Raw genomic sequence first — 23,392 nt, 5'->3', positions numbered from 1 at the left:
AATCAGCCCCCGTCCTCTGCAAATATGATAAATGAATACCTAGGCAATCACCAGTGTGACGTCGTTGTTAAACCACAGCACAGGTTTAATTGACTCTGGAAGGTAGTATCAGAGTAAGAGAGCGACTACAGAACTGCACTTTACCTTTTCTATTACAAGAAAATATTTTTTATTATCTTATTCCAAGAGAAAATGGCAAAAGAAAACGTTTGACCTTGCAGTGTGGACAGTTTCCTTGTCCTATTATGAGAGGATAAAATTGGGGGAAAAGTAATTTATTTTTTGGATTGTATTTGTGAGGATAGGATAGTTCCCCTCCTGAAGACAATGTGTACATTTTCTAACACATGCATTTAAATGTTTGATTTCAACTATTTTGCATTTGTTTTCTTTTACTTTCACTTTTTATTTTGCATTTAACATGCCTATGAAACGGAATACAGGAAGCCCGATCCAGGATGGACAATTTCTTCATGTTCATTCACCATCAACCAATACATTCTGCAGTGCATCCGAGGAGCTCATGCACACCACTTTATCTAACGAAAAATTACGCCATGCTTTCCATGGACATTCAATCTCAAAGTTTGACGAGGAAGGTGATTTGGGAATTAAATCAGGTGAGGAATAAAGTCGGATTAATAGGCCTACACATAGACTGAGAGGTTCCCTCTTCCCCCAAGAGTCATACAATAATAACATCCAAAACAAGAGCCCTAATTGTTGATGACAACTATTACAGTTTGTGCTGCATTAAATTGTAGGATATTTTTTGTTGAAATATGCCTGCACTAAAATATACTTCTTTCATTGTTTTTTGGGTAGGCTAGAATAAAATAATGCATTATTACCACATAAAAACTACTCAATCTGACCCAGTTGAACAAAAATAACATTTCTCTGCTCTGTTAATTTTGATGAGTCTTGAAAATCCTGTCTCGGGAGTACTTATTTCTAATTGTATGGTTCATTTAGCCACCTACCAATCTGAAAAGGTGTCATGGCCCTGAACTACTCAAATATATATTTCACCTCATGACTGTTTTCTCCCCCACAACCCTGTCAGAAGCAGATGACAGCAATGAGACCCAATCTTCTGAGGAGGACCAGGACCTCCTGGAGTATTCCAAAGATTTGGCTTTCAACCAGATGACCCCGAGGAAAAGCATCACTCAGATCATCAAGGACAAGAAGAAACAGACTCATTTGACCCTTCAGTGGTAGTGTTCCAAAGTCACAACCTATGGAAATCTATAATATAGCTTGTGTTGTGATGCACTTGTATAATAACAATCCTTCTTACAAATGTTAATGTTCCTTTTCTCGTTGGTGATTGATTTTACATGGATGTGTGACTGCTTGTTCCCTAGGCTGGATGAAAACTACATTGTTTGTGAAGGGGTTTGTCTGCCGCGTTGCATCCTGTACGCTCACTACCTAGACTTCTGTAGGAAGGAGAAACTGGATCCAGCCTGTGCTGCTACATTTGGCAAGGTGAGATGAGTAATGTCTTGAAGTTGAGGTGGTGGGCTGAAGTCTGGATAGGTCGTAGTTTGTGGTAGATGTTATAGATACTGTAAGTACAACATAGTAATAATTGTGGTGGAAAAAAGCTATGATGTTTTTTTGTATCGTTTTCTGTGCATATTAGACAATCAGGCAGAAATTTCCACTTCTTACAACAAGAAGACTTGGGACCCGAGGTCATTCAAAGTAAGATATAGTGGAAAATATTATTTTCAAAAGATTTCTTGTTCTAGTGATCTGATCTGTCTCAATATAAAATGCTTAATTTTGTTGATATTTAACAGATATCATTATTACGGGATTGGCATCAAAGAGAGCAGTGCCTATTATAACTTGGTGTACTCAGGAAAAGGCTTGACGAGGTAAGATCATTCCCAGGTTTTGCTCTGTAGCATTGTTCTGATCAATCTGTAATGTTCTTTATAGAATAAGTAAAATGTTTGTAATTGTTGTGATAGTATGGGATTTAATGTCAGTCTGATTTAGTATCTGATTGTAGATTTTCAGGGAGCAAACTCAAGAATGAGGTAAGATTGACATATATATTTTAAATATATATTTTTAAATGCATTTTGATGTGAGATATTACAGATATGAATCATGTTTTCTAATACATTCAAACTGTAGTCAAGACTACAAGGTCAAAATATTCATACAGTTTGATATTCCTCTATTTAATAGGGAGGGTTCACTCGGAAATACTCCCTCAGTTCCAAAACAGGAACTTTGCTTCCAGAATTCCCAAGTCCACAGCATCTAGTGCTTCAAAGTTCCGTCTCTAAAGAGAAGGTTTGTTGTATTATTTTCATCAGTACTTCAACTTTCTTTGCTATCAAGATTTGCTGATTACATACAATACAGTATCCTCTGCAAAAACACCTGTAACCATTATGAATTACCTTCACATGTCCAATAGGTGGACACACTCATCGTGATGTACAAAACACATTGTCAGTGCATCCTGGACAATGCCATCAATGTCAACTTCGAAGAGGTATTCCATACCAAAACAAGACATAAGATGTTGTAGCCACGTCTGACAAATTGTCTCCTGACTCTATTTACAATATTTCAGATACAGAATTTCCTGATGCATTTCTGGCAAGGAATGCCCGACCACCTCTTACCCCTGCTGGAGAACACCATTATCGTGGACATCTTCTGTGTGTGTGACTCTATACTATATAAGGTGGGTGTTTTTCCAGAATCATAGAGCAGCATCCTCATTAGTTGTTGGACTCCTACCTCAACTGGACAGGTTGTACTATCCATTTGGTGTTTTTCAGGTTCTGACAGATGTCCTGATCCCTGCTACGATGCAGGAGATGCCTGAAAGGTAGAGTATTTTCATCTTTCATCATTCGTATTTTGCTCATCTAAACACCAGATTTGCTGTACGGTTTATGCTGTATGAAATGAACGGTAATAAGATACTGCCGTCTCTCCAGGTGACGTATTGTTGTGTATAAAGATTATCCTGTTTGCAGTCTCCTGGCAGACATCCGTAACTTTGCCAAGCACTGGGAACACTGGATGGTGTCTTCTCTGGAAAACCTCCCAGAATGCCTCTCAGAGAAGAAGCTCCAGATCGCACGCAGATTTGTGTCCTCTCTAAAGCGTCAGACCTCCTTCTTACACCTTGCCCAGGTAAAGCACTATATTACGGGAGGAATATAAATATCATTGTGTTAACTTTACAAAGACATTTAAAAGTGTCTAAAATATATCTATACAGCATATCTTATTATGACTCTAAGAAATTGAAATTGTATATATAAACTGAACGTCCTAGGGCTTGATTCAGTATGTAGCACTGAATGTCAGCGTTACAGCGGGATTGAAATTTAAAGGCAATGTTTCCGCGTTTGCGGAGACTGCAATTACGGTAAACGCTGCATATGTCGGCTCAATTTGAAATTACCTTTACATTTCAAGCGCACTATACCGCTGAACTTCGACGAAACAGATTGAATCCAGACCCTAATTTTGGTTATTTTGGTCATTTTATTTTCTTACAACAGATTGCAAGACCAGCTCTTTTTGACCAGAATGTGGTGAACTCAATGGTGGTGGATATAGATAAAGTGGATTTGAACAGCATAGGGTCACAAGCCCTTCTCACCATCTCAAGTAGTGACCAAGACTCTGACCTCTACTCTGAATGTGAGTAGAATATTTGCATTGTACATGGAAAACTCTGCCAGGTTAATTCCTGTAAACAATGTTAATTTGCTTTCTCGTCATGTTTGCTAGATGACTCAATAACAGTGTTCCAAGAGCTGAAAGACCTACTGAAGAACAATGCCACTGTGGAATCCTTTATCGAGTGGCTGGACACTCTTGTGGAGCAGAAAGTCATAAAGGTACGTTGCCCCATTTCAAATCTAAGATTGGGGTTGTCAGATTGGATGTTGACATCCAATCTGTTTGTTCCTTTCTCTCCAGCCTGGGAAGCAGAACGGACGGTCTATAAAGAAGAGAGCTCAGGACTTCCTCCTCAAGTGGAGTTTCTTTGGAGCACGCGTTATGCACAACCTCACGTTGAACAACGCCACCAGTTTTGGTAAGAAATTACTACGTCCCTCTAACAGTTGCCCTGGTAACCTGTATATCCATGTAACAACTACAACATGTAGGAAATGCTGTAAACTTCTCTATTTGTATTTTAAATTCAGGCTCTCCTATTACTACTGAGTCTAAATGATACACGGTCCGTCACTACGTCAGACGCAAACACATAGATCTTTTCGGCCGGCTCTGAACAGAATGCTACAATGAGCCATAAATTATAATGGCCTGGCCCCAGGTAAAGAAAGCATTATCACTCGGTCGCGTGCACTGTGTTTGAAGACAGACGTCTCCCATGCACCTTCCTCACCCCCATTTGGCGGCTCTATCACCAAACACAAGTCAAATAGACTGGGGGACAATCACATGACCCTACAAGTCAAACAGCATGCCTGGTGAGATGAAAGCCTAGGGGAAAGCAGATCTCTGGAGCTGGTCAGGTCAAACCCTCAGCACCTGCAAATTGGTGCACAGAATAGCCTTTGGAGCCTTGTCACAGTTTGTAAGGTGAAGGCTGTTAGCGATTGGCTGAGTATCAAGTCATGATAGTGACATCAAAACCAGATTAGATTTCTAATGGGGAACTAGGACAGTAAGAGTTGTGTTTTTTATTATCCCAGGTTCGTTCCATCTCATCCGCATGCTGCTGGATGAGTATATCCTACTGGCTATTGAGACACAATTCAACAACAACAAAGAACAAGAGCTACAGAATCTCCTAGATAAGTACATGGGAAATGCAGGTAAGCAATTACATAACATACATAGGCTATCTAATTATGCGCATAACTCTGATTGTTCTCTTTCAATTATTAAGTTGTTATTGCGTTTCATACTAATACTATCAGTTTTTATGGAGCAGTATGGAGAAATAATGGAGGATGTAGGATCGTTGAGGTGCGTTGTTATGATTATTTTCAGATGCCAGCAAGGCGGCATTCACTGCCTCCCCCAGCTCCTGTTTCCTGGCCAACCGTAACAAGCCCAGTGCGGTGTCCAGTGATCTGTCTGTGAAGAACGAGTCCCTCTCAGAACACGCATACATGACCCTGTCAGCCAATCATCAGCAGGCGCTGGGAGCAAACATGGCCATCTACCAGGGCTCTGAAACCGATGGATTCTCCCTATCAGGTGCAAATATGTTTTTAAGGGTGACATGACTCATTTTGTCACTTGTTACTGAATTTAATTGATCCCCGTTGTATGTTAGCTTTGTTCATACTTTCATTGGTTTACATAAAATGTAAACTTGTGTGACAACTGCTCATTCATAGTAAAGGTTCCTATTGTGTTGTCTAAAATCTTGGTCACTTTCCTCTGTGCACCCAGGACAAATGGACTTTTCCCAGAACAGTGGCCCTCTGATGACCCCTCCCATCTCCCCAGCCATGGTGAACAGGGGCAGTGTCATCAACCAGGGCACCATGGCCATCAGACCCCAGAGCGCCTGCACCACCATCCAGCCCCACATCTCCTGCCAAGCCTTCCCAGACCCCATGTTCCAGAGCCTCCCTCCCAGCAGCCCCAGCTACTACCCCACCACCTCCAACTACCAGGCTGTGTTCAGGCCCCAGACACACGCCCAGGCCCCTGCCTACCACACCCACTCCGACAGCAGCCACTACCCGTCCTTCAGTGAGCAGCACCTGGCCAAAGACTACTTCAACAGCAGCTGTGCAGTGTCCCCCTACAGCTCCAGACCCACCTCCAATTACAGCACAGTCCCTGATTCTGGGATGGAGACTCAGGGGGTTGAGCTACTGGACTCTGTAGGATACAACTTTGATGGGAGTGGGTTAAACAGTAGTGGCTGTCAGGAGTCTGCCTACTCAGCAGCAGGACACAATGGTATGAATGACTACACCTAAGTCTTCTCCATTGAATTATCAGAAAATGGGCCCTGAGTTTTTCTAGACTTCGTGGCCTCGCTAGTCAGTTCATCCTGGTTAGATCACATGGTCACGTCACCTGGTCAGAAATCATTTAGGGCCCTAACAATAAGAATTATCGTAAATAAAAAAAACAAGTTGAACCATAAATGTGTATTCTACTCATAGAGGAACCTCTCTGTTTTTCAGGGTACTATGGAAACAGTAGCTACCTGGATAGCCAGAGGCTGGGTTCCATGATAGACCAGCATGTGTCAGTTATCAGCAGTGTGAGCAGTATCCGCTCAGTCCCAGCGTATGGTGAAGTACACGACCCCCTCAACATCCTGGATGACACGGGCAGGAAGACGGCTGGGCCTTACTACACTGAGTCTGACTCACTGGGCTCCCACACATCTGGAGGTCAGTGACAAATTATTGATTGATAGGGAACTCCAATGTTCCACTACCAAACTGTAGCAATGGCCTGGATGAAACAATGAATGCAAGACAAGAATGATTGTAGTAAATGACAGAAAATGTTTTGTTTTTTTGAAGATACTCTTTTGTTTACTTGTTTTCTCTCTGCTGTAGCTCCTCCCCTCCCCTCCTCGGTCTCTGCACCCTGCATGTACGGAGGTCCTGCCCAGTTCCACTCCCAGGATGCACTGCTTCCTCACCGGGCACCATCTGAGGTACGGGACATGATGTCATCGCTGCCCCCCATCAACACTGTGTTCATGGGGTCTAGTGGAGGAGGAACGTGAGCCGTGACTGTCCCTCCCACCACCAACACTCCTCAAGCTCCTCCCACACCACTCAGTTACTGTAAACAGTGACGCGGATCACAGACAGAAATATGCCTAGTGTATCTCTCTTGTGTAGCCTTAGCGTTGGGGAAACTACTCTGAAAATGTAGTTTACCAAGTTACCAATTACTTCATACCGGAAGAAGTTAAGATACACTAAAGCTACCCTTAAGAAAAAAAAACTACTTTGTGATCGATAGTTAAATCTAAATCTGAAATATCATAGACTATAAATTGCTAGACATATCACTCTGTAGTCAGATGTTAACAGAATGTTTATTTTAGCCTATTAAAAACAAAAACTATGTTTCCAGTGAGAATTAGGAAGGTCTGATGGCAAAAAGAAAGGAATTTGTTGCCTACTTCACCCATGTGAACTACAAAAAACACCACGATTAGAATTTAGTTCAACTACCACCAAGCTACTGCAAAATGTAATTACATTACTAGTTGAACTACATATAGTTCACTACTCCCCAACACTGTGTAGCCAATATATATTTTGTAAATTGATGAAGGCCTCAGCTGTTCAATGTTCAGTGAAATATTTTATTGAACTGAATGAATTAATAATTTGCAATTCAACCATTTTAATATAATTCAATCTGTTCATCTTAATGTGGCCAGAGGAGACTTTGTAAGTTAACATGTAAATAAATACCCGTAGAATAAAGCGAGTAATGTCAAATTTGAAATTGTTGGAGGCAGAATCAGTCAAACCTGCAAGACAGGTTTGATTGATTATGACAAGTAAAAAAAATAGCATGTTATTTATTTGAGTTGCCTTTATAGGCTATTACGGTGTAATATTAATGTCGGAAATGTAAACTTGTACTTATCTGTATATGGCCGAATGAGAGGTACAAACTTAGAAATGACTGTTGTTTTCAATTCAAATGTATTCAATTACATGAACTTATTGCTTAACTAACACATCAACATGTCGAGAGAGAGGCAGAAAGAGACCGTTTGTTAGGTAGCTTTCATGTGCTCCTTCAGGCAGTTTGGCTGGTCGTCAATACCTCCAACAGAACAGTCTCTCTTATCTCACAATTCAAAGCCCCCAGTGTCAAAACTCTGAATACACAGTCCTTTAATTGGTAAACTGGGCCCACACCAGGCGAGGAAAGAAAGATTACAGTCCGGAAACACAATTGTAGAAGCAGCGGATCAAAGTTGAGCTTTATCTGTGATTATGTGATTATACCATTGTACAATGGAGGGAGATATGGTTGGATAAAGGTGTTGACCAGAAACTAGAACCAATAGACATGTATGACCCACAGCAGGATCAAGCTGTTTATACATAGTGACCCTTTAGAGAAACAGAGATTGTTTTATTCTCCCGCAGGTTGTCCAAATTCAGCTTTGTTAGTCTTTGAGCAGATGGAAGCTAATAAAACCATAATCAGTAACATTAGATTGATCAGGGCATTTGTGTGGCGAAATGATATCATTTCAAAGCGATACACTTTATTTAAATGTATGGAGTTGATACGTACACTCGCCGGCTATGGATTAATATAGACTATTCAGCATTTGTTTCAACAACGTGAATAAACAAAGCAAAATGAATGATAACATTACCCACCTATCAGCCTTATCCTTTAGCTACTCAGGGGGAAAATCCATTTCAGCCCATGGACAGGAACAGATGGCTTGAAATGTAATGATTACAAAATCCCAACATTAACACAGTTTAATTACAAAGTCAATAATGCCTCCAACAGTTGCGGGGCCTTTAGTGTAAAAACAACAGAAGGTTGAACGCAAACTTTGGGACAATGTTTAACCAGAACTTTGCATTAGGCGGAGAGTCTCCATATGTAGCCCAGGTGAGCCAAAGACTGAGAGATCCAGTGATGTGTAAGGCACACCAGGCATCACTCTGTCTGATGGATTTACTGTTGTACGTCAGAGGGTCACGTCATCACACTCCTCTAACATGACATCATAGTGCTGCTTGCAGGCCCCATCGTCCCCCAAGTCACCTCAGATATAATTTTGTATGCAATGTGTTTTTGTGACTTTATACCTCTACAGGTTATTCATACTGTCGAATCAAATTTCTGTTTTGCTGACTTCATCCAGACAGTTGGTGTTCTATCATGCTACAACAAAAGCAAGCTTATTTCTACAGGATATTCATTTAAAAGGGGTCTGACTAGGATGTATTCTAAACATAATCTCCGTCCTCGTACTGTTCACCTCTATATTCTGCCTTCAATGCAGGAGAGTGATTATTATGTACTTGTATTAGCTTTTTACTCATACCTTCCCAGACACACAAGCTCAGCAAAGTGATTGTTGGAGATAAGGATATCAGTAGTAAAGGATAAACAACGGCCAAACAGGAAGCTGCCTTTTTATCACAATATCAACTGTACAGGTAGCATTAATATGTTTTAGCCACTTGAGATGTCAGTGTTGGGAAGAACAGTGAGCGGACACCTTTAGCAACATTGTAATGTAGGAGGTTAGATTGGAAAGCGCTATGGGCCTCTGACTGGCATCTTGTCTTTGTGTTGTGCCTTAATGAGTGTGTGTCTGTAGTGAGTGTGTGTCTGTAGTGAGTGCAAAGCACACAACCACCGGCTGGAGCCTCTGTTAAAACAATATTCAGAGGTGTCCTGTACTGCCAATGATTAAGCTTTTGTTGAATGGGATCATTCACAAATAACTATTTGCAGCTAAACACAAAACATTATTATTATTATTATAATTTTTTATCTGCTACTCCTTTTTTGCTATTAGTAAAAACCAAATAATCTTTCATTCAACAGGATCTCTGCCACTGTCTTATTCCCCTGTCTGTGAAAATGATGATGTGGTGTTTGTCTTGAATGATGAATCTCCTTGAGTAGTTATGTGTAGGTTCAGAAGTGTCCATATGATGGCAGTAAAGTGTAAAAAATACCCCTATCACATCCATTTCTGTTTTCATTGTCCCCACTAAATCTGTTATTACTGAACTCTGTGCTGTATCTGGATAAACAGAGGTTAAATAGGCATGCCAACCAACAGCTTTGTTAACGTTACTAAATAACAGGTGGAAAAATATCTGCTGTACTTTATGGATTTCATGTAAACAAACAAGTTAGCGGTTGAAAATGATCACATTTCAGATACTGATTTCCAAATATCTTATCAATATTTTTACTATCACTATAACCAAATAAATCAAATAGATCACACTTACTATAAATCCAAAACAGTTATGTTGTTCTATCTTGATGTGATTGTTTGATTATACACAGCTGTTCTTTCCATGACAGACTGACCAGGTGAATCCAGGTGAAAGCAGTGATCCCTTATTGTTGTCACCTGTTAAATCCACTTCAATCAGTGTAGATGTGGAGACAGGTGAAAGAAGGATTTTAAGCCTTGAGACAATTGAGACTTGGATTGTGTATGTGTGTCATTCAGAGGGTGAATGGGCAAGACAAAATAAGTGCCTTTGAATGGGGTATGGTAGTAGATGCCAGGTGCACCAGTTTGAGTGCCTCAAGAACTGCAATGCTGCTGGGTTTTTCATGCTCAACAGTTTCCCATGTGTGTCAAGTATGGTCCTCCACCCAAAGGACATCCAGCCAACTTGACACGACTGTGGGAAGCGTTCGAGTCAACATGGACCAGCATTCCCTTTGGTACACTTTCGACACCTTGTAGAGTCCATGTCCCGATGAACTGAGGCTGTTCTGAAGGAAAAAGGGTTGCACCTCAATATTAGGAAGGTGTTCCTAATGTTTGGTACACACAGTGTATAATTACACTGAATGATGAACAAAGACACCATCAGTGATGTTGATCCTCAGGGAGAGAAACTGAACTTCAAAGTCAGTTAAAAACCTGACCTATGTAGAGATAATCCTGGGATTTGATGTCTAAACCTCCTGTCACACTCTTCTTAGAGCCTTCCTCCCAAAGGCCTGCTGTTAGTTTAAGTCATTATGGAGAACAACTCTAGGCCTCTGTCTCCTCTCTTACTCTCAAGGCTAGCTCTAGCCTTTTGGGGGCCCTACGCGAGATTTGGTTGAGGGGGCCGCCACACCAAGCGGGCCTTTTCTGCCCCCCCCCTTGATGGTGGCGATAAATATATGTTTTAATGTTAATTTCCTGCAATTCCACACAATTTGCCATGTGGCATAGAGAAAATGTTGCAGTTTTGAAGCACGTTTTCTCCAGTATTACACATTTTGCCATGGGCTGGAGAGAAAATGTTGCAATTTTATTACAAATGTCAAGTTTTACTCATTTTACCAGTTTTCAAGGGATTTTCCTGCATTCTACCAATTATGCCAAGGCTTATATCATGTTAATAATATCTGAGTGAGAGGGAGTAACAAAATCAATGGGGGCCCCCTGGAGGTCAGCGCCCGTATTATGCCATGATTACTGCAAGTTTAGATAACTGGCTAAATTGTTAGCTGACATTGAGGGACTTTCAGTGACTGACAAAACAGAAAAACTGCTGATGCACAACCAAATTACGAACTTGAACCTTGTGTATTCTACTATTCTAACTCTCAACAGTAAGGAGACCCTGACTGAGTTCCTAAAAATAAAAATACATTTTTGGGAGGGGTGGAGCCCCCTACCGGCCCTATGCGACCGCTTATGTCGCTTATGCCTGAAGCCGGTCCTGCATACTCTATATATTAACCATACACTGGTCTCCCAGGTCCCTGCTGGAATTTAACCTCTGGAAATGACAAGATTACAGAGAAATAACCCTAGAACCTTAGATTGATAGTGACAGAAATGGGAGAAGCAATTGTTTGTTTGTTCACCCCAACCCCTTGTGGCATTAGTACCTTTTCTGGAAACTTTGGTTGATGCATGGTTTTGTGCTATGTATTGTCACAAGTGAGCTCCTATTCTACCATGTGTGTATACTGTATTTACCTATTTATTTTCCTATCCAGCCATCAGTATTTCGTCATGTTTTTAAGAACTTAATGATTTTTACGAAGAGGAATCCCGTTGATTTGAAAGTGCATCATAGTGAATGAATGAATACCGGTGTCATTTTCTCTGTTCACTGTTGCCCACAGTCCTGTGAGATGTTGTCGATCAGATTATGGGTTTTGACTAACGCGAGGTCCAAGAATTCCACAACTGTGTGCGTCTTAACCCTGAGCGAGCAGCAGGTCAGTGTGGCTGTATTTGGAGAGCAGCAGCAGATATTGTAGGCATTTCTCTCATTGGTGGTAAATATCTGGGGGAATCTCGCTGCATATTCTGGCACAGAAACTCTGAATCACTGCAGCTCATCTCCGAAGCAATAGCGAGAGTCAAAATTTCCAACAACAAGAGGACAAACATTGAAGGCCTTTGAAAGCCGCGGCTGTTGACTCAGTGTGTGCCAATTTGGCTCAATAGTGACATGATTACAAATTATGATCGTTTTTTAATGAAATGGATTGATAGATGAAGTGTATGATGAAGTTTGGCAACCACAGACAGATATGGTTATGTATACAGTACAGTGTTTGAGTTTGGAAGCTATGTGAATGGCAAAATGCTTAACCACAACATTTTAATTTACTGTATATGAGCGAGATGGAGAGCTCCTTTCCTATAACTGACCCAGACAATCTTAAAGAAAGCACAATCCCTCTTTGTCACTGACACAGACACACACACACACACACACACACACACACACACACACACACACACACACACACACACACGGTTCGTCTGCCCATATTCAGTCAGTCACATGAAAGGAAAGCCCATTAAATACACCAGACTCCTATCCCTCATAGAAAATCCAACATAAAGGACCCTGGAGTGGCGTTGCTATTGTTAGCCAGTGACTATAATTTATGCTTTCCTTGCCAAGTGCAATATAATGAACTGAACTTTAACAGTCCATTATGATTATATGAAATAGGGCCTGATTGTAGTTGTTATATATGTGAGAATACAAAGCAGTGAAGAAGATAACAAGTGTATAATGACTGTGGGTTTCCATATGCCCCATGGCATATTGTTATTGTCAGTCTTTTGTTGTCATGATGGAGGCTAGCCTTTTCATGTATTCTTCGGTGCTCATCTGCCATTAACAGTTCTCATTCAAGCATGCCTTTACACCTCTCTGTCACCCAGACACAATTCAAATGTTAATCAACGTTGTATGAATTATTAAGCTGTGAAATACTAAGTAAGCTAAGTGTTCAGTTCTACCTAATTTCTATCAACATGTTAAATGTGCAACCAGAGGGAAAATAATTCTAGATCACCTGTACTCCACACACAGAGACAAAGCCCTCCCTCGCCCTCCATATCCAACCACAACTCTATCCTCCTGATTCCTGCTTACAAGCAAAAATTAAAGCAGGAAGCACCAGTGACTCGGTCTATAAAAAAGTGGTCAGATGAAGCAGATGCTAAACTACAGGACTGTTTTGCTATCACAGACTGGAACATGTTCCAGGATTCTTCCGATGGCATTGAGGAGTACACCACATCAGTCACTGGCTTTATCAATAAGTGCATCGAGGACGTCGTCCCCACAGTGACTGTACGTACATACCCCAACCAGAAGCCATGGATTACAGGCAACATTCGCACTGAGCTACAGGGTAGAGTTGCTGCTTTCAAGGTGCGGGACTCTTATAAGAAATCAGATCCACAGATGATGCAATCTCTATTGCACTCCACACTGCCCTTTCCCAAATGGACAAAAGGAACACCTATGTGAGAATGCTATTCATTGACTACAGCTCAGCGTTCAACACCACAGTGCCCTCAAAGCTCATCACTAAGCTAAGGATCCTGGGACTAAACTTCTCCCTCTGCAACTGGATCCTGGACTTCCTGACGGGCCGCCCCCAGGTGGTGAGAGTAGGTAGCAACACATCTGCCACGCTGATCCTCCACACTGGAGCATGCTCAGTCCCCTCCCGTACTCCCTGTTCATACACGACTGAATGGCCAGGCACGACTCCAACACCATCATTAAGTATGCAGATGACACAACAGTGGTAGGCCTGATCACCGACAACGACGAGACAGCCTATAGGGAGGAGGTCAGAGACCTGGCCGGGTGGCGCCAGAATAACAACCTATCCCTCAACTTAACCAAGACTAAGGAGATGATTGTGGACTACAGGAAAAGGAGGACCGAGCACGCCCCCATTCTCATCGACGGGGCTGTAGTGGAGCAGGTTGAGGGCTTCAAGTTCCTTGGTGTCCACATCACCAACAAACTAGAATGGTCCAAACACACCAAGACAGTCGTGAAGAGGGCACGACAAAGCCTATTCCCCTTCAGGAAACTAACAAGATTTGGCATGGTGTCCTCAGATCCTCAAAAGGTTCTACAGCTGCAACATCGAGAGCATCCTGACTGGTTGCATCACTGCCTGGTATGGCAATTGCTCGGCCTCCGACCGCAAGGCACTACAGAGGGTAGTGCGTACGGCCCAGTACATCACTGGGGCTTAGCTGCCTGCCATCCAGAACCTCTACACCAGGCGGTGTCAGAGGAAGGCCCTAAAAATTGTCAAAGACCCCAGCCACCCCAGTCATAGACTGTTCTCTCTACTACCGCATGGCAAGCGGTACCGGAGTGCCAAGTCTAGGACAAAAAGGCATCTCAACAGTTTTTACCCCCAAGCCATAAGACTCCTGAACAGGTAATCAAATGGCTACCCGGACTATTTGCATTGTGTGCCCCCCCCCAAACCCCTCTTTTACGCTGCTGCTACTCTCTGTTTATCATATATGCATAGTCACTTTAACTACACATTCATGTACATACTACCTCAATTAGCCTGACCAGCCAGTGCCCACTCACATTGGCTAACTGGGCTATCTACATTGTGTCCCGCCATCCACCACCCGCCAACCCCTCTTTTACGCTACTGCTACTCTCTGTTCATCATATATGCATAGTCACTTTAACCATATCTACATGTACATACTACCTCAATCACCCTGACTAACCGGTGTCTGTATGTAGCCTCGCTACTTTTATAGTTTTGCTACTGTATATAACCGCTAGTGTTATAGCCTCGCTACTTTTCTAGCCTGTCTTTTTACTGATGTTTTATTTCTTTACTTACCTGTTGTTCACCTAATACCGTTTTTGCCCTGTTGGTTAGTAAGTAAGCATTTCACTGTAAGGTCTACACCTGTTGTATTCGGCGCACATGACAAATAAACTTTGATTTGATTTGATTTGCATCTGAATGTGATCTTGATGTTGTAATCGCAGGTTCAACAACACAGGCACTAACTTAACATTGCTCATAGACTTACCAAAGTTAACGAACGTCTGCGTCATTGTCAATTGCTGGAGTTGTATAGCCTATAATGCAAACATTTTATTGACGCGCTTTGTGCCGTCTGTTTGAATAGTGTCTTTATTCGGTCACGATCTTATATGTTTCAAAGTAGAGGGTGCTGGAATACCATCAGGGGAAAATAAGTCTCAGTCTGAACTGAATAGCGTAGGGCCTTGTCAGTCAGTCACTCATTCTGTTCTTTTTCAAAGGCAGGGGCCAAAATGTACTGTATATGTACACTTTAATTATAGCTTTTTGTATTGACGCTTTCGACATTGCACGCTTACATGTAGCAGAATTTCAAGGTAAATGATCTATTAGAAACTCAAACACAGTTATTGGTTCTTTAAAACCTTCCTCTTTAGTTCTTTGCCTTACCGAGTGATATGCTCTGCTGCACTATTGTATTGTACAACTGATCCAATTTATTTTTTGTAACCAACATTAGTTACATTTTAGGATAGATAAACGTCTGGAGTTGTGCCATGTTATGCCTTGCGCTGGCTTGCAAACACCTGATTTGGCCGTTGCAAATGGTACTGGACCTGTGTGTGTGCGTGCGTGCGTGCGTGTGTGTGTGTGTGTGTGAGCTTTCCTGTCTGATCAGTAAATGATCACTAGCTTGTTGGGGATTAGGAAAGTTATCAGCCTCTCACTGAAGAGACATGCACACTGCTCTCCTACTCTTCAGTTGCATGGTATACAAACACATCAATCTTTGATTTCCATTTCTACCAGCTGAGCTTGTACCGTTCTGTACATGTGCAGGGATTGTATTTATGTTGTAACACAGTATTGCTAAATACCTTTTACCTCTTCGGTGTAAAATGTGTACTATTACTATGGTGGCAAGCTTTTTAAAAGTCTTTCTATTTTCTAAGTGTAGAATAACGTGAAACACACACCTCACATGTGTGGGCCATGGGTTACAGGTGGGTGTCTACACATTGCATACTGTACATTACATATTCAGAACCATAGAAATAGAAAGAAATCATTACATTTCTACGCTCAAAACCCCATGGGTCAAGTGAAGAGTTTCTGAAGTATAGTGCAAAATATTCAGTCTCTGTCACGACTTCCGCCGAAGTTGGTTCCTCTCCTTGTTCGGGCGGCGTTCGGCGGTGGCATTGCCGGTCTTCTAGCCATCATCGATCCACTTTTCATTTTCCATTTGTTTTGTCTTGTCTTCCCACACACCTGGTTTCAATTCCATCATTACATGTTGTGTATTTAACCCTCTGTTTCCCTCCATGTCCTTGTCCGAAATTGTTTATTGTAAGTGCTTGTGCACGTCATGTCTGGTGTGCGACGGGTTTTGTACCCATTTATATATTGTTCAGTTTTCTGGTGGTTTTTATTATTAAACTGCGCCGTTGTAAACACAGTTTTGCTCTCCTGTGCCTGACTTCTCTGCCGCCAGTACGCACCCCTTACAGTCTCAAAGAGAGAGTGCTCTAAAGAAGTTGCTGATCAAGTAGAAGTCAAAACAGGGTTGGGTGGATTACAATGGTCTATTCCAGATGACAAAGGTGTCTTTAAAATCTTCTCACTGCGTTCTGTACTGTACATCACGGCATTGATTATTCCCAGAACTTACCCATTCACTCTTCTCTTACTCTTCACTTTAACAATAATGATTATAGGGTGGAGTGAATTAAGACACTATTTTTCTCTTATTGTGAACAACCAATGTTTGAACCATTTCAGACTTTTTATGATAGCGATTTAATGGAGGAGGCTTTCAATTATTGTAAGCTGCTATGCACCTTCTGTACGAAAGTGTTCTCCATTGATGCACTGAATTTCCAGAGGACACCTACAAACATTTTCATTTCATGCATTTCCTCTGTTGTTGTTGGTAGCCCACTTTTTGAGGGTATTTAAATCTTACAGATTGTGGCTCTTAAGGAATTACTGGGACGATTGAAAACGGAAATATGAGTTCAATTGAGTGTATATAAACCCCTTTCTTATGTGCCTGCTTGTCATGGCATGTGTTCATTTCCCTCGGTGATCCTGAAAAGCAGAGGCTTTGTTGTACGTGAAGTCTATGTGTCTTTGTCTATTATCAGCAAGTTGTGAAAGAGACTTATTGCGACTAGACTGCAAGCTGACTTATTTATTAACGACCACTATATAAAAGCTATTTAGATCAGGGGTTTTTGACAGTTTTCTTTCCTGCTAAATTTCAACCTTGAAAGACGTTTTAGGGACAAATTATAATTGTCATTATAGCACATTTATTTCCAGCTGTATTCCTATAAATGTACAACCGTTAGTATCCTGGAAATGATTACACACCATTTAATAGAGCTGCCTCCCTTTGATATTAGTAAACGATTACGATGTATCCCTTCAGACCCGTGCTTTATGTTCAGTGTCTGCCTGTATCCTATTTATTTGTGTCTGTCCGAGACGTCATTGAAGTCAAATTAATAATTTGCTTCCTTTTATGCTCCTCTTCCCTCACACAAGCCTAAAGCATGACTGGTCCATTTCAATGTGATGCTTTTGTGAGGACACCCCCAGTCTCTATGGCAGCCCAGATGAGGTTCAGTGGCTTTAGGACATGTGTATCTGGAGAAATGGCCAGGTGTGGACTGGCTTTGTTGAGGGGATGAGGGAGGAGACCTGTTGTACTCACTGGGATAATATATTCAGACTTGTATCTCCACCAGAGCAGACACTCAATGTAACACTGACATCAAGGCTCAAACGGAAATTAACGATGAAATTGGAGAATTCAATTTGTAATTTATTTGTTTATTTTTTTGTTAGTTTGTGGGGTTTTTTTTGTCCTTGAGCAAACAATACACATTTCTATACAACATCCACATAGAAGAAGAACTCTGTGCTTCTTTTACAGAAAAACAGCCTTGTTGTTCTACCAAGAACCTCCTTTATGCAGCCCCCTTCAAATGGGTAAAGAAGTTATATGACACGCTCATGGCCAGCCAGGAGGCTAGAGGTAAGACATGCAGCACAATAACTATCTCTGCAGTCTTACCCTGAAGAATTATGGTTCTACTACTTCTGTGGGAAAAATACTGTAAAATCGCATAGCATAACAATGCCATTGTACATTTCATTCCTACTATGTTGAATGCGTTTGTAATTTGCTGAATCTATTCTTTATCGTTTGGTTTATACATACACACATTCAACATGGCATGAATTGAATTCAATCTAAATTGAATTACGGTATGTTCAATGTTGATGAAATTAGGATTTCTATACCCTCGACACACTGAGGGAATTATTCTTGTCCTTGCATCTACCTATTTCCTGTGTTTGTGTTTGATTGTATTTAGAGATGTTACTTTATTGACTTCTCCCTCCATCTTTCTTGGTCTGACCTTCTATTATAAGTTGCTTAGAGACTGCCAGGAGAAAAGAAGGTGCTCCATCCAACCTTTTGTATCCCATTGCTGTATTTCTAAGGTCTCTCTTTTGTCCACCTCCCTTACACATACATTTGGACCTAGTCAGTGTTCCCTTCCCTGCATTATATTTAATAATCCCATACGCTCTTGTCTGTCAGTGTTACCCTCCCCTGATTTTCTAAGGTTCACATTGTTTGGCACCTCACCTCTCCTCCCTCATTCCCAGAAAATGAGCCAATGGCCTTGGGGACTGAGGAGTACATCGTTTTCTCCATCCACGGTGAACATTCTCCTCACAGCTACAGGGATTTTTTTTTCCCACCAATTGACAATTGAACATGATAGAAATCCATTGAGTGCCTAGTCTGTGTACAAACAGCAGAGGGATTTGATTGTTTTCTATTTGCACCTGTCTGTTTTCTATGTGAATAAGAGGAATATGTAACATACTGATCTTTCTCCTCTTAACGAGCCAATTTATGAAATGTCTCCTAGGACCTGTGTGGATCTTTTCATCACTAAGCGGGCCCTCCCTCCCCAGGCCCTTGTGTCACCTCAAGGCGCTAGCATTATATGAGCATTCAATTAAGTCTCTGGTGATGGTGGAAAAATGTAGCGCTGCAAAAAAAAATAGGAAAACAGTCCTTTTCTTTCCAGCTGGACACTGAAAGAGGCTGAATGATTCTTAATTAGCAGATATGAGGGTAGGTTTAATTAAGGAGATGCTGGGGCAACGATATTGAGACGCTGGCTAATAACAAAAAACTTCAGTATTTAAAAAGGAGCAAAGCTAAAATGTGAACAATGTTTTTCAAATGCTGTATTTTGGCCTGCATAATGACATGTTTTATAGCGCCAGGATAAATGACCTGTGTGACGTCTAATAGATGAATACTTCAGACTACCCCCAGAGCAACTGTAATATATTCTTCAACAAGTCCCATCTGCCTTTCCCCAAGCAACTGGAATGTATTGGTCCATCCCTCTTTATCTCTTTATCTGAGGTAACCATTCTGCTAATCAAGGACAGTTTGGGCCACTGTAAATGGAATGTTGGCGGTCCTTGATAATCTAAAAAAAGCTGTATGTAATTATGAGTGTATTAAGGGTTGTTCTCATTATTTTATGTAAATATCTGCAATGATATTGCACCAGAATCCCAGTAACCTATATTCTGGGCCACAGCAAATTAATTTGGTATGTTTTAATAGGGTTCGATTGGGTGGAAATGAGTCTTTAATTTTCAATGACATGTCTGGAAAAGCACAATCCTGCAAGCACTACAGAATAAGCAGTCATCAAAAAGTAAATTTTTCGCTCATGAGGACAGGGTACTCATTTGTTCCCAAAAGGTCAGCACATCCCTCGTTCTTATTTCACAATCTCCATGCGCCCCTTCAAGCCCTTTGCTGACCTCGACCTCCAAATAACTGTCCACCCACCAACACCCCCCCTCCTTAAAACGCATACACAGTGTCCCCCTTCAGTCTTCAGTCCGTTTCTTCATGCTCTTTGTCAGCTGTCCTAATAGGGTTACAGGGCCGTTTCTAACTTGGTAACTGTCCAGGACCGTTGAGAGGAGGCCACATGACCGTTGATTCATGGGGATGCCCCATAGAGCTGTCACTTTTAAGGCAGGTGTCGAGAAATTGGCAGACCGCCTGCACAAAGAAAAAGACTGACCTCATCCTGAAATACTGCAAGATGATGGCCCTGCTGGTCACAGGACCCAAGGTACTGGCATAAAAGGGATGTTCTAAATATTGAAATGAAACCTGATCAAGTCCATGGAGGAATCATATCAAGAGTTATGACTTGCCATTGTGACATATAGGGGGATAGTTTGTTGCCACATTGCTCTCTGATTTCCAGTCACTTTAGCACTCACTTAAAGGTCATGGATGATAAGCCCTGGTGGTTTGGTGATTCGTTTTCCATAAGTATGGATGTGGCTTATTTATTTACAAAGTACTGTATAAAATGAGGTGGTAACATGAGGATTCTCCAGTCGGTTACTTAAACTGACATGCCTGATAATTATAGCAGTAGCCGCATAGATCCAATCACTCTTTAAAGAACAAGGTTATCTAGATCCATTCCTTAACGCAACTGAAATATATCAGCGATTTTCCCTGTCGTCCCTTAATTAAAATACACTACTTAAATTCCTTGTTTACAAGCTGTGTCCACCACAGGAATCAGGAATGTGTGTCATTTCAGAATATCATCCTGCAAATGCAGCACTGTTTAATACTCAAGGCATAACTACCGCTAAGATTTCTTAGAGGGGAGCCATACCGGACCATTATTCTTAAGCATTTCCCACAGTAAAACACAGATTAGACAATCATTGCCATTTTGCCAACCCATCATTTAAGTGAATCTTAAGCCACCCGTCCACCCTTCAGGACCCATATGGGGAGTGTTAAGTGGAACAGGGAGATGGGGGGAGATTTGCCCCTCTACAGGGGGAGAGAGACCACACACAAGCAGCTACTGTACTGATAGAGTCAAATTCTAATTGTGAGAGTGGACTGCTATGCTGATCTGATCCCCGTAACCCCGTAGATCCTGCTGAAGGCTGGGAGGCATGGTGGTTTAAGCTTAAGATTCTCAAAATTCCCCAGAACATAGCAGCGATGCTTTAGAGAGTTTCTGCAGCTTGTTATGAGAGATGCCTGGGATGCTTCCTGTAGTGTATATTTTCATTTAGTCTGAATGCCTGGCACACTCTCATCGTAAACAGAGACCTAGGTAGACATAGATGACATGCTTGGTTTGCACTTAATGTGATGAAAGAAACCATACATTAACATATCTAATTTACATAGCTGGGAGACGAGCTTATGAATGATGGATATTTCTCCTTAGTCTTAGAGTATAGCCTAATGCAAACAGAATGTCAGAATATTCTCAACATTAGGTCAGTGCAATATTTCTCTAACTGCTAGTATATTAAAATATGCATTTCATCTGAAATGTACATACGAAAGTATTATAAATAAATCAAATGTTCAATAATATATGAGTTCATGGTGAAAATGAAACCTTGATTATTTAAATCCTTGGACAGTGTCCTCATTATTCAATTGAAATTCATAATTCAAATAAAGAATAAATTATCAAATGAATTGAGCAAATATTTCAGTGAACATGCAGGCCTACAAAAAGTAGGCAATAATATGTACAGTTTGATGAATGAGACCCTTCACATTCAAATGTATAATAATTTAATATTTTAACAAACTTGACTTATTTTTGCTTTGTGTAGATTGTGGGTTTAGATGGTGACATGCTGTACAAGGGGAGAAGCTGTTATGCACATGTTGTTGTGAACCCAAGTTGTGTATTCCATTCTCCCGATTTCTTTCTTGCACCTCGTTTCCAAGTATGGTCACTATGAGGGAACTGTCACTGGGGGCCTTTGTGGGAAATGAATGACCGACAGAGAAGGGCAAGAAAGACGCGCCAGCTGCTTCTGTCACCACCCAGACCAGGGCGGCTGTGAAAAGGGCCCACTGTGCAACGCTCCGGTGCAACGTCCCTTACACTTGCTTTTTTTGTTCATCTGATTTCGCTGTCAGCAGCTGTCTTTCATATTTTCCCTTTTTTTTCTGGCTGTGTGCATTATCATCCCTGTCTGTCCCACGCAGGCCTGGGGTTTGATTTGAACCCTGTTAGGGTCAGGGCTGGAAAACAGAGTGTTATAATATGATACAGGATGTTCCATGTTTTACTTACTGTATATCCTTGTATCTTAACATAACAGTGAACAAATGTATATGGCTCTTCAGTCCTTCAGCTCTCTAGAGGGATCAGTCACAAGTGGGCTTGCCTCATCAGTCCACGATGGCCCCTATAAATAAGTCACAAGTGTGACCGAACTGATGGAGCCAAGCCCACATTCCAGTACGTGGATTACCAGTGGCCTTCTTCAATTCTATGGGCATTAAGTCACCCATTTATAAATCTGTTGTCAGACCATACAGTCCCATATCATATGAACATCTACAGAATCATAACAAAGGTCAAACAACTACTCTAATTCTGAAAACGTTTTTTGGGATCAGTTGAATAACCTTTTATTTTTTACCATGCAAGTGAGCTCATACCAATTTGTTATTAAATAAACCACTTTTGTAGGATTTGCAGCAATATTTGAAAACCTGTCTATTTCCCAGACCCATCATCATTATAATATTGTGTCCGAGGACTTTCCCTTCAACTGGTAAATAATAGTTTTATAAATGGGTTTCAACTTAAGTTAGATCCACTTAAAGGCCCAGTGCAGTCAAAAACATAATTTCCTGTGTTTTATATATACTTCCACACAATGAGAGATTGGAATAATACCGCGAAATTGTGAAAAATATGATAATGTCCTTTTAATGTAAAAGCTGTTTGAAAAGACTGCCTGAAATTTCAGCCTGTTTTGGTGGGAGGGAGTTTTGGCCTTTCATGTTGACATCGCCATGCTATAAATTACTTAATATACCAACAGCAATAACAGCTAATTTGAAGTTTTCCCCTCCCCACTCAAACCACTCCCAGACAGCCCTAGCAAAATGTTTGCTTGAGAAATTGCTCTTTGCCAAGAAGCTATTTTTGTTTCTTTTTGACCATTTTCATTCAAAGCAATCACAGTATGATACTTAATTGTTACCCAGAAATCATTTGATATTGAAATAAAAACAGCTGCATTGGACCTTTTAATAATAAGTGCTTTTAAAAAGTTATCCCTGAATGCTAACCTAGGGACACATTGAAGAGAGAGCGATTCTCTTCTCCTTCCATCTAGGTATGCTGTCTTCTGCTCCTAATGGCCCAGGATAAAAGAGGTGTTGAAATGAGGGCCACAATGGAGGGTTCAGAGTGCAAGGACAAGCCTACCCATTTGGTCCGCACAACCAATCAAATCAGTCCTGTTGTATTGTGTT

The 23,392-nt window shown here is 41.2% G+C and overlaps 1 protein-coding gene across 1 annotated transcript; it reads left to right on the top strand.

Annotated features, from left to right (window-relative positions):
- Positions 1–135: 135 nt before the first annotated feature.
- On the top strand, positions 136–10,012 carry rfx6 (regulatory factor X, 6). The gene is made up of 19 exons (XM_014205149.2): positions 136–620; positions 1,067–1,220; positions 1,371–1,494; positions 1,652–1,713; positions 1,812–1,889; positions 2,027–2,054; positions 2,209–2,316; positions 2,444–2,521; positions 2,603–2,716; positions 2,814–2,863; positions 3,015–3,174; positions 3,549–3,690; positions 3,781–3,890; positions 3,973–4,090; positions 4,716–4,838; positions 5,017–5,226; positions 5,425–5,943; positions 6,174–6,386; positions 6,558–10,012. Exons 1-19 carry the CDS (start codon positions 422–424, stop codon positions 6,728–6,730), a joined length of 2,763 nt encoding a protein of 920 aa, XP_014060624.2. The 5' UTR covers positions 136–421; the 3' UTR covers positions 6,731–10,012.
- The last annotated feature ends 13,380 nt before the right edge of the window (positions 10,013–23,392 follow it).

This window comes from Salmo salar, chromosome ssa06 (genome assembly GCF_905237065.1).
Source record: "Salmo salar chromosome ssa06, Ssal_v3.1, whole genome shotgun sequence".
Taxonomy (NCBI): domain Eukaryota; kingdom Metazoa; phylum Chordata; class Actinopteri; order Salmoniformes; family Salmonidae; genus Salmo; species Salmo salar.
Note: the sequence above shows the minus strand (reverse complement) of the source record. Positions and strands in the feature narration are given on the sequence as shown.

Excerpts from the sequence above, each read along its gene's own strand:
- rfx6 (XM_014205149.2), top strand. The coding sequence starts at position 422 with ATGCCTATGAAACGGAATACAGGAAGCCCGATCCAGGATGGACAATTT. Across the intron at positions 2,055-2,208 it reads GGAGCAAACTCAAGAATGAG|GGAGGGTTCACTCGGAAATA; the intron begins GTAAGATTGACA and ends TCTATTTAATAG. Across the intron at positions 3,891-3,972 it reads TGGAGCAGAAAGTCATAAAG|CCTGGGAAGCAGAACGGACG; the intron begins GTACGTTGCCCC and ends CTTTCTCTCCAG.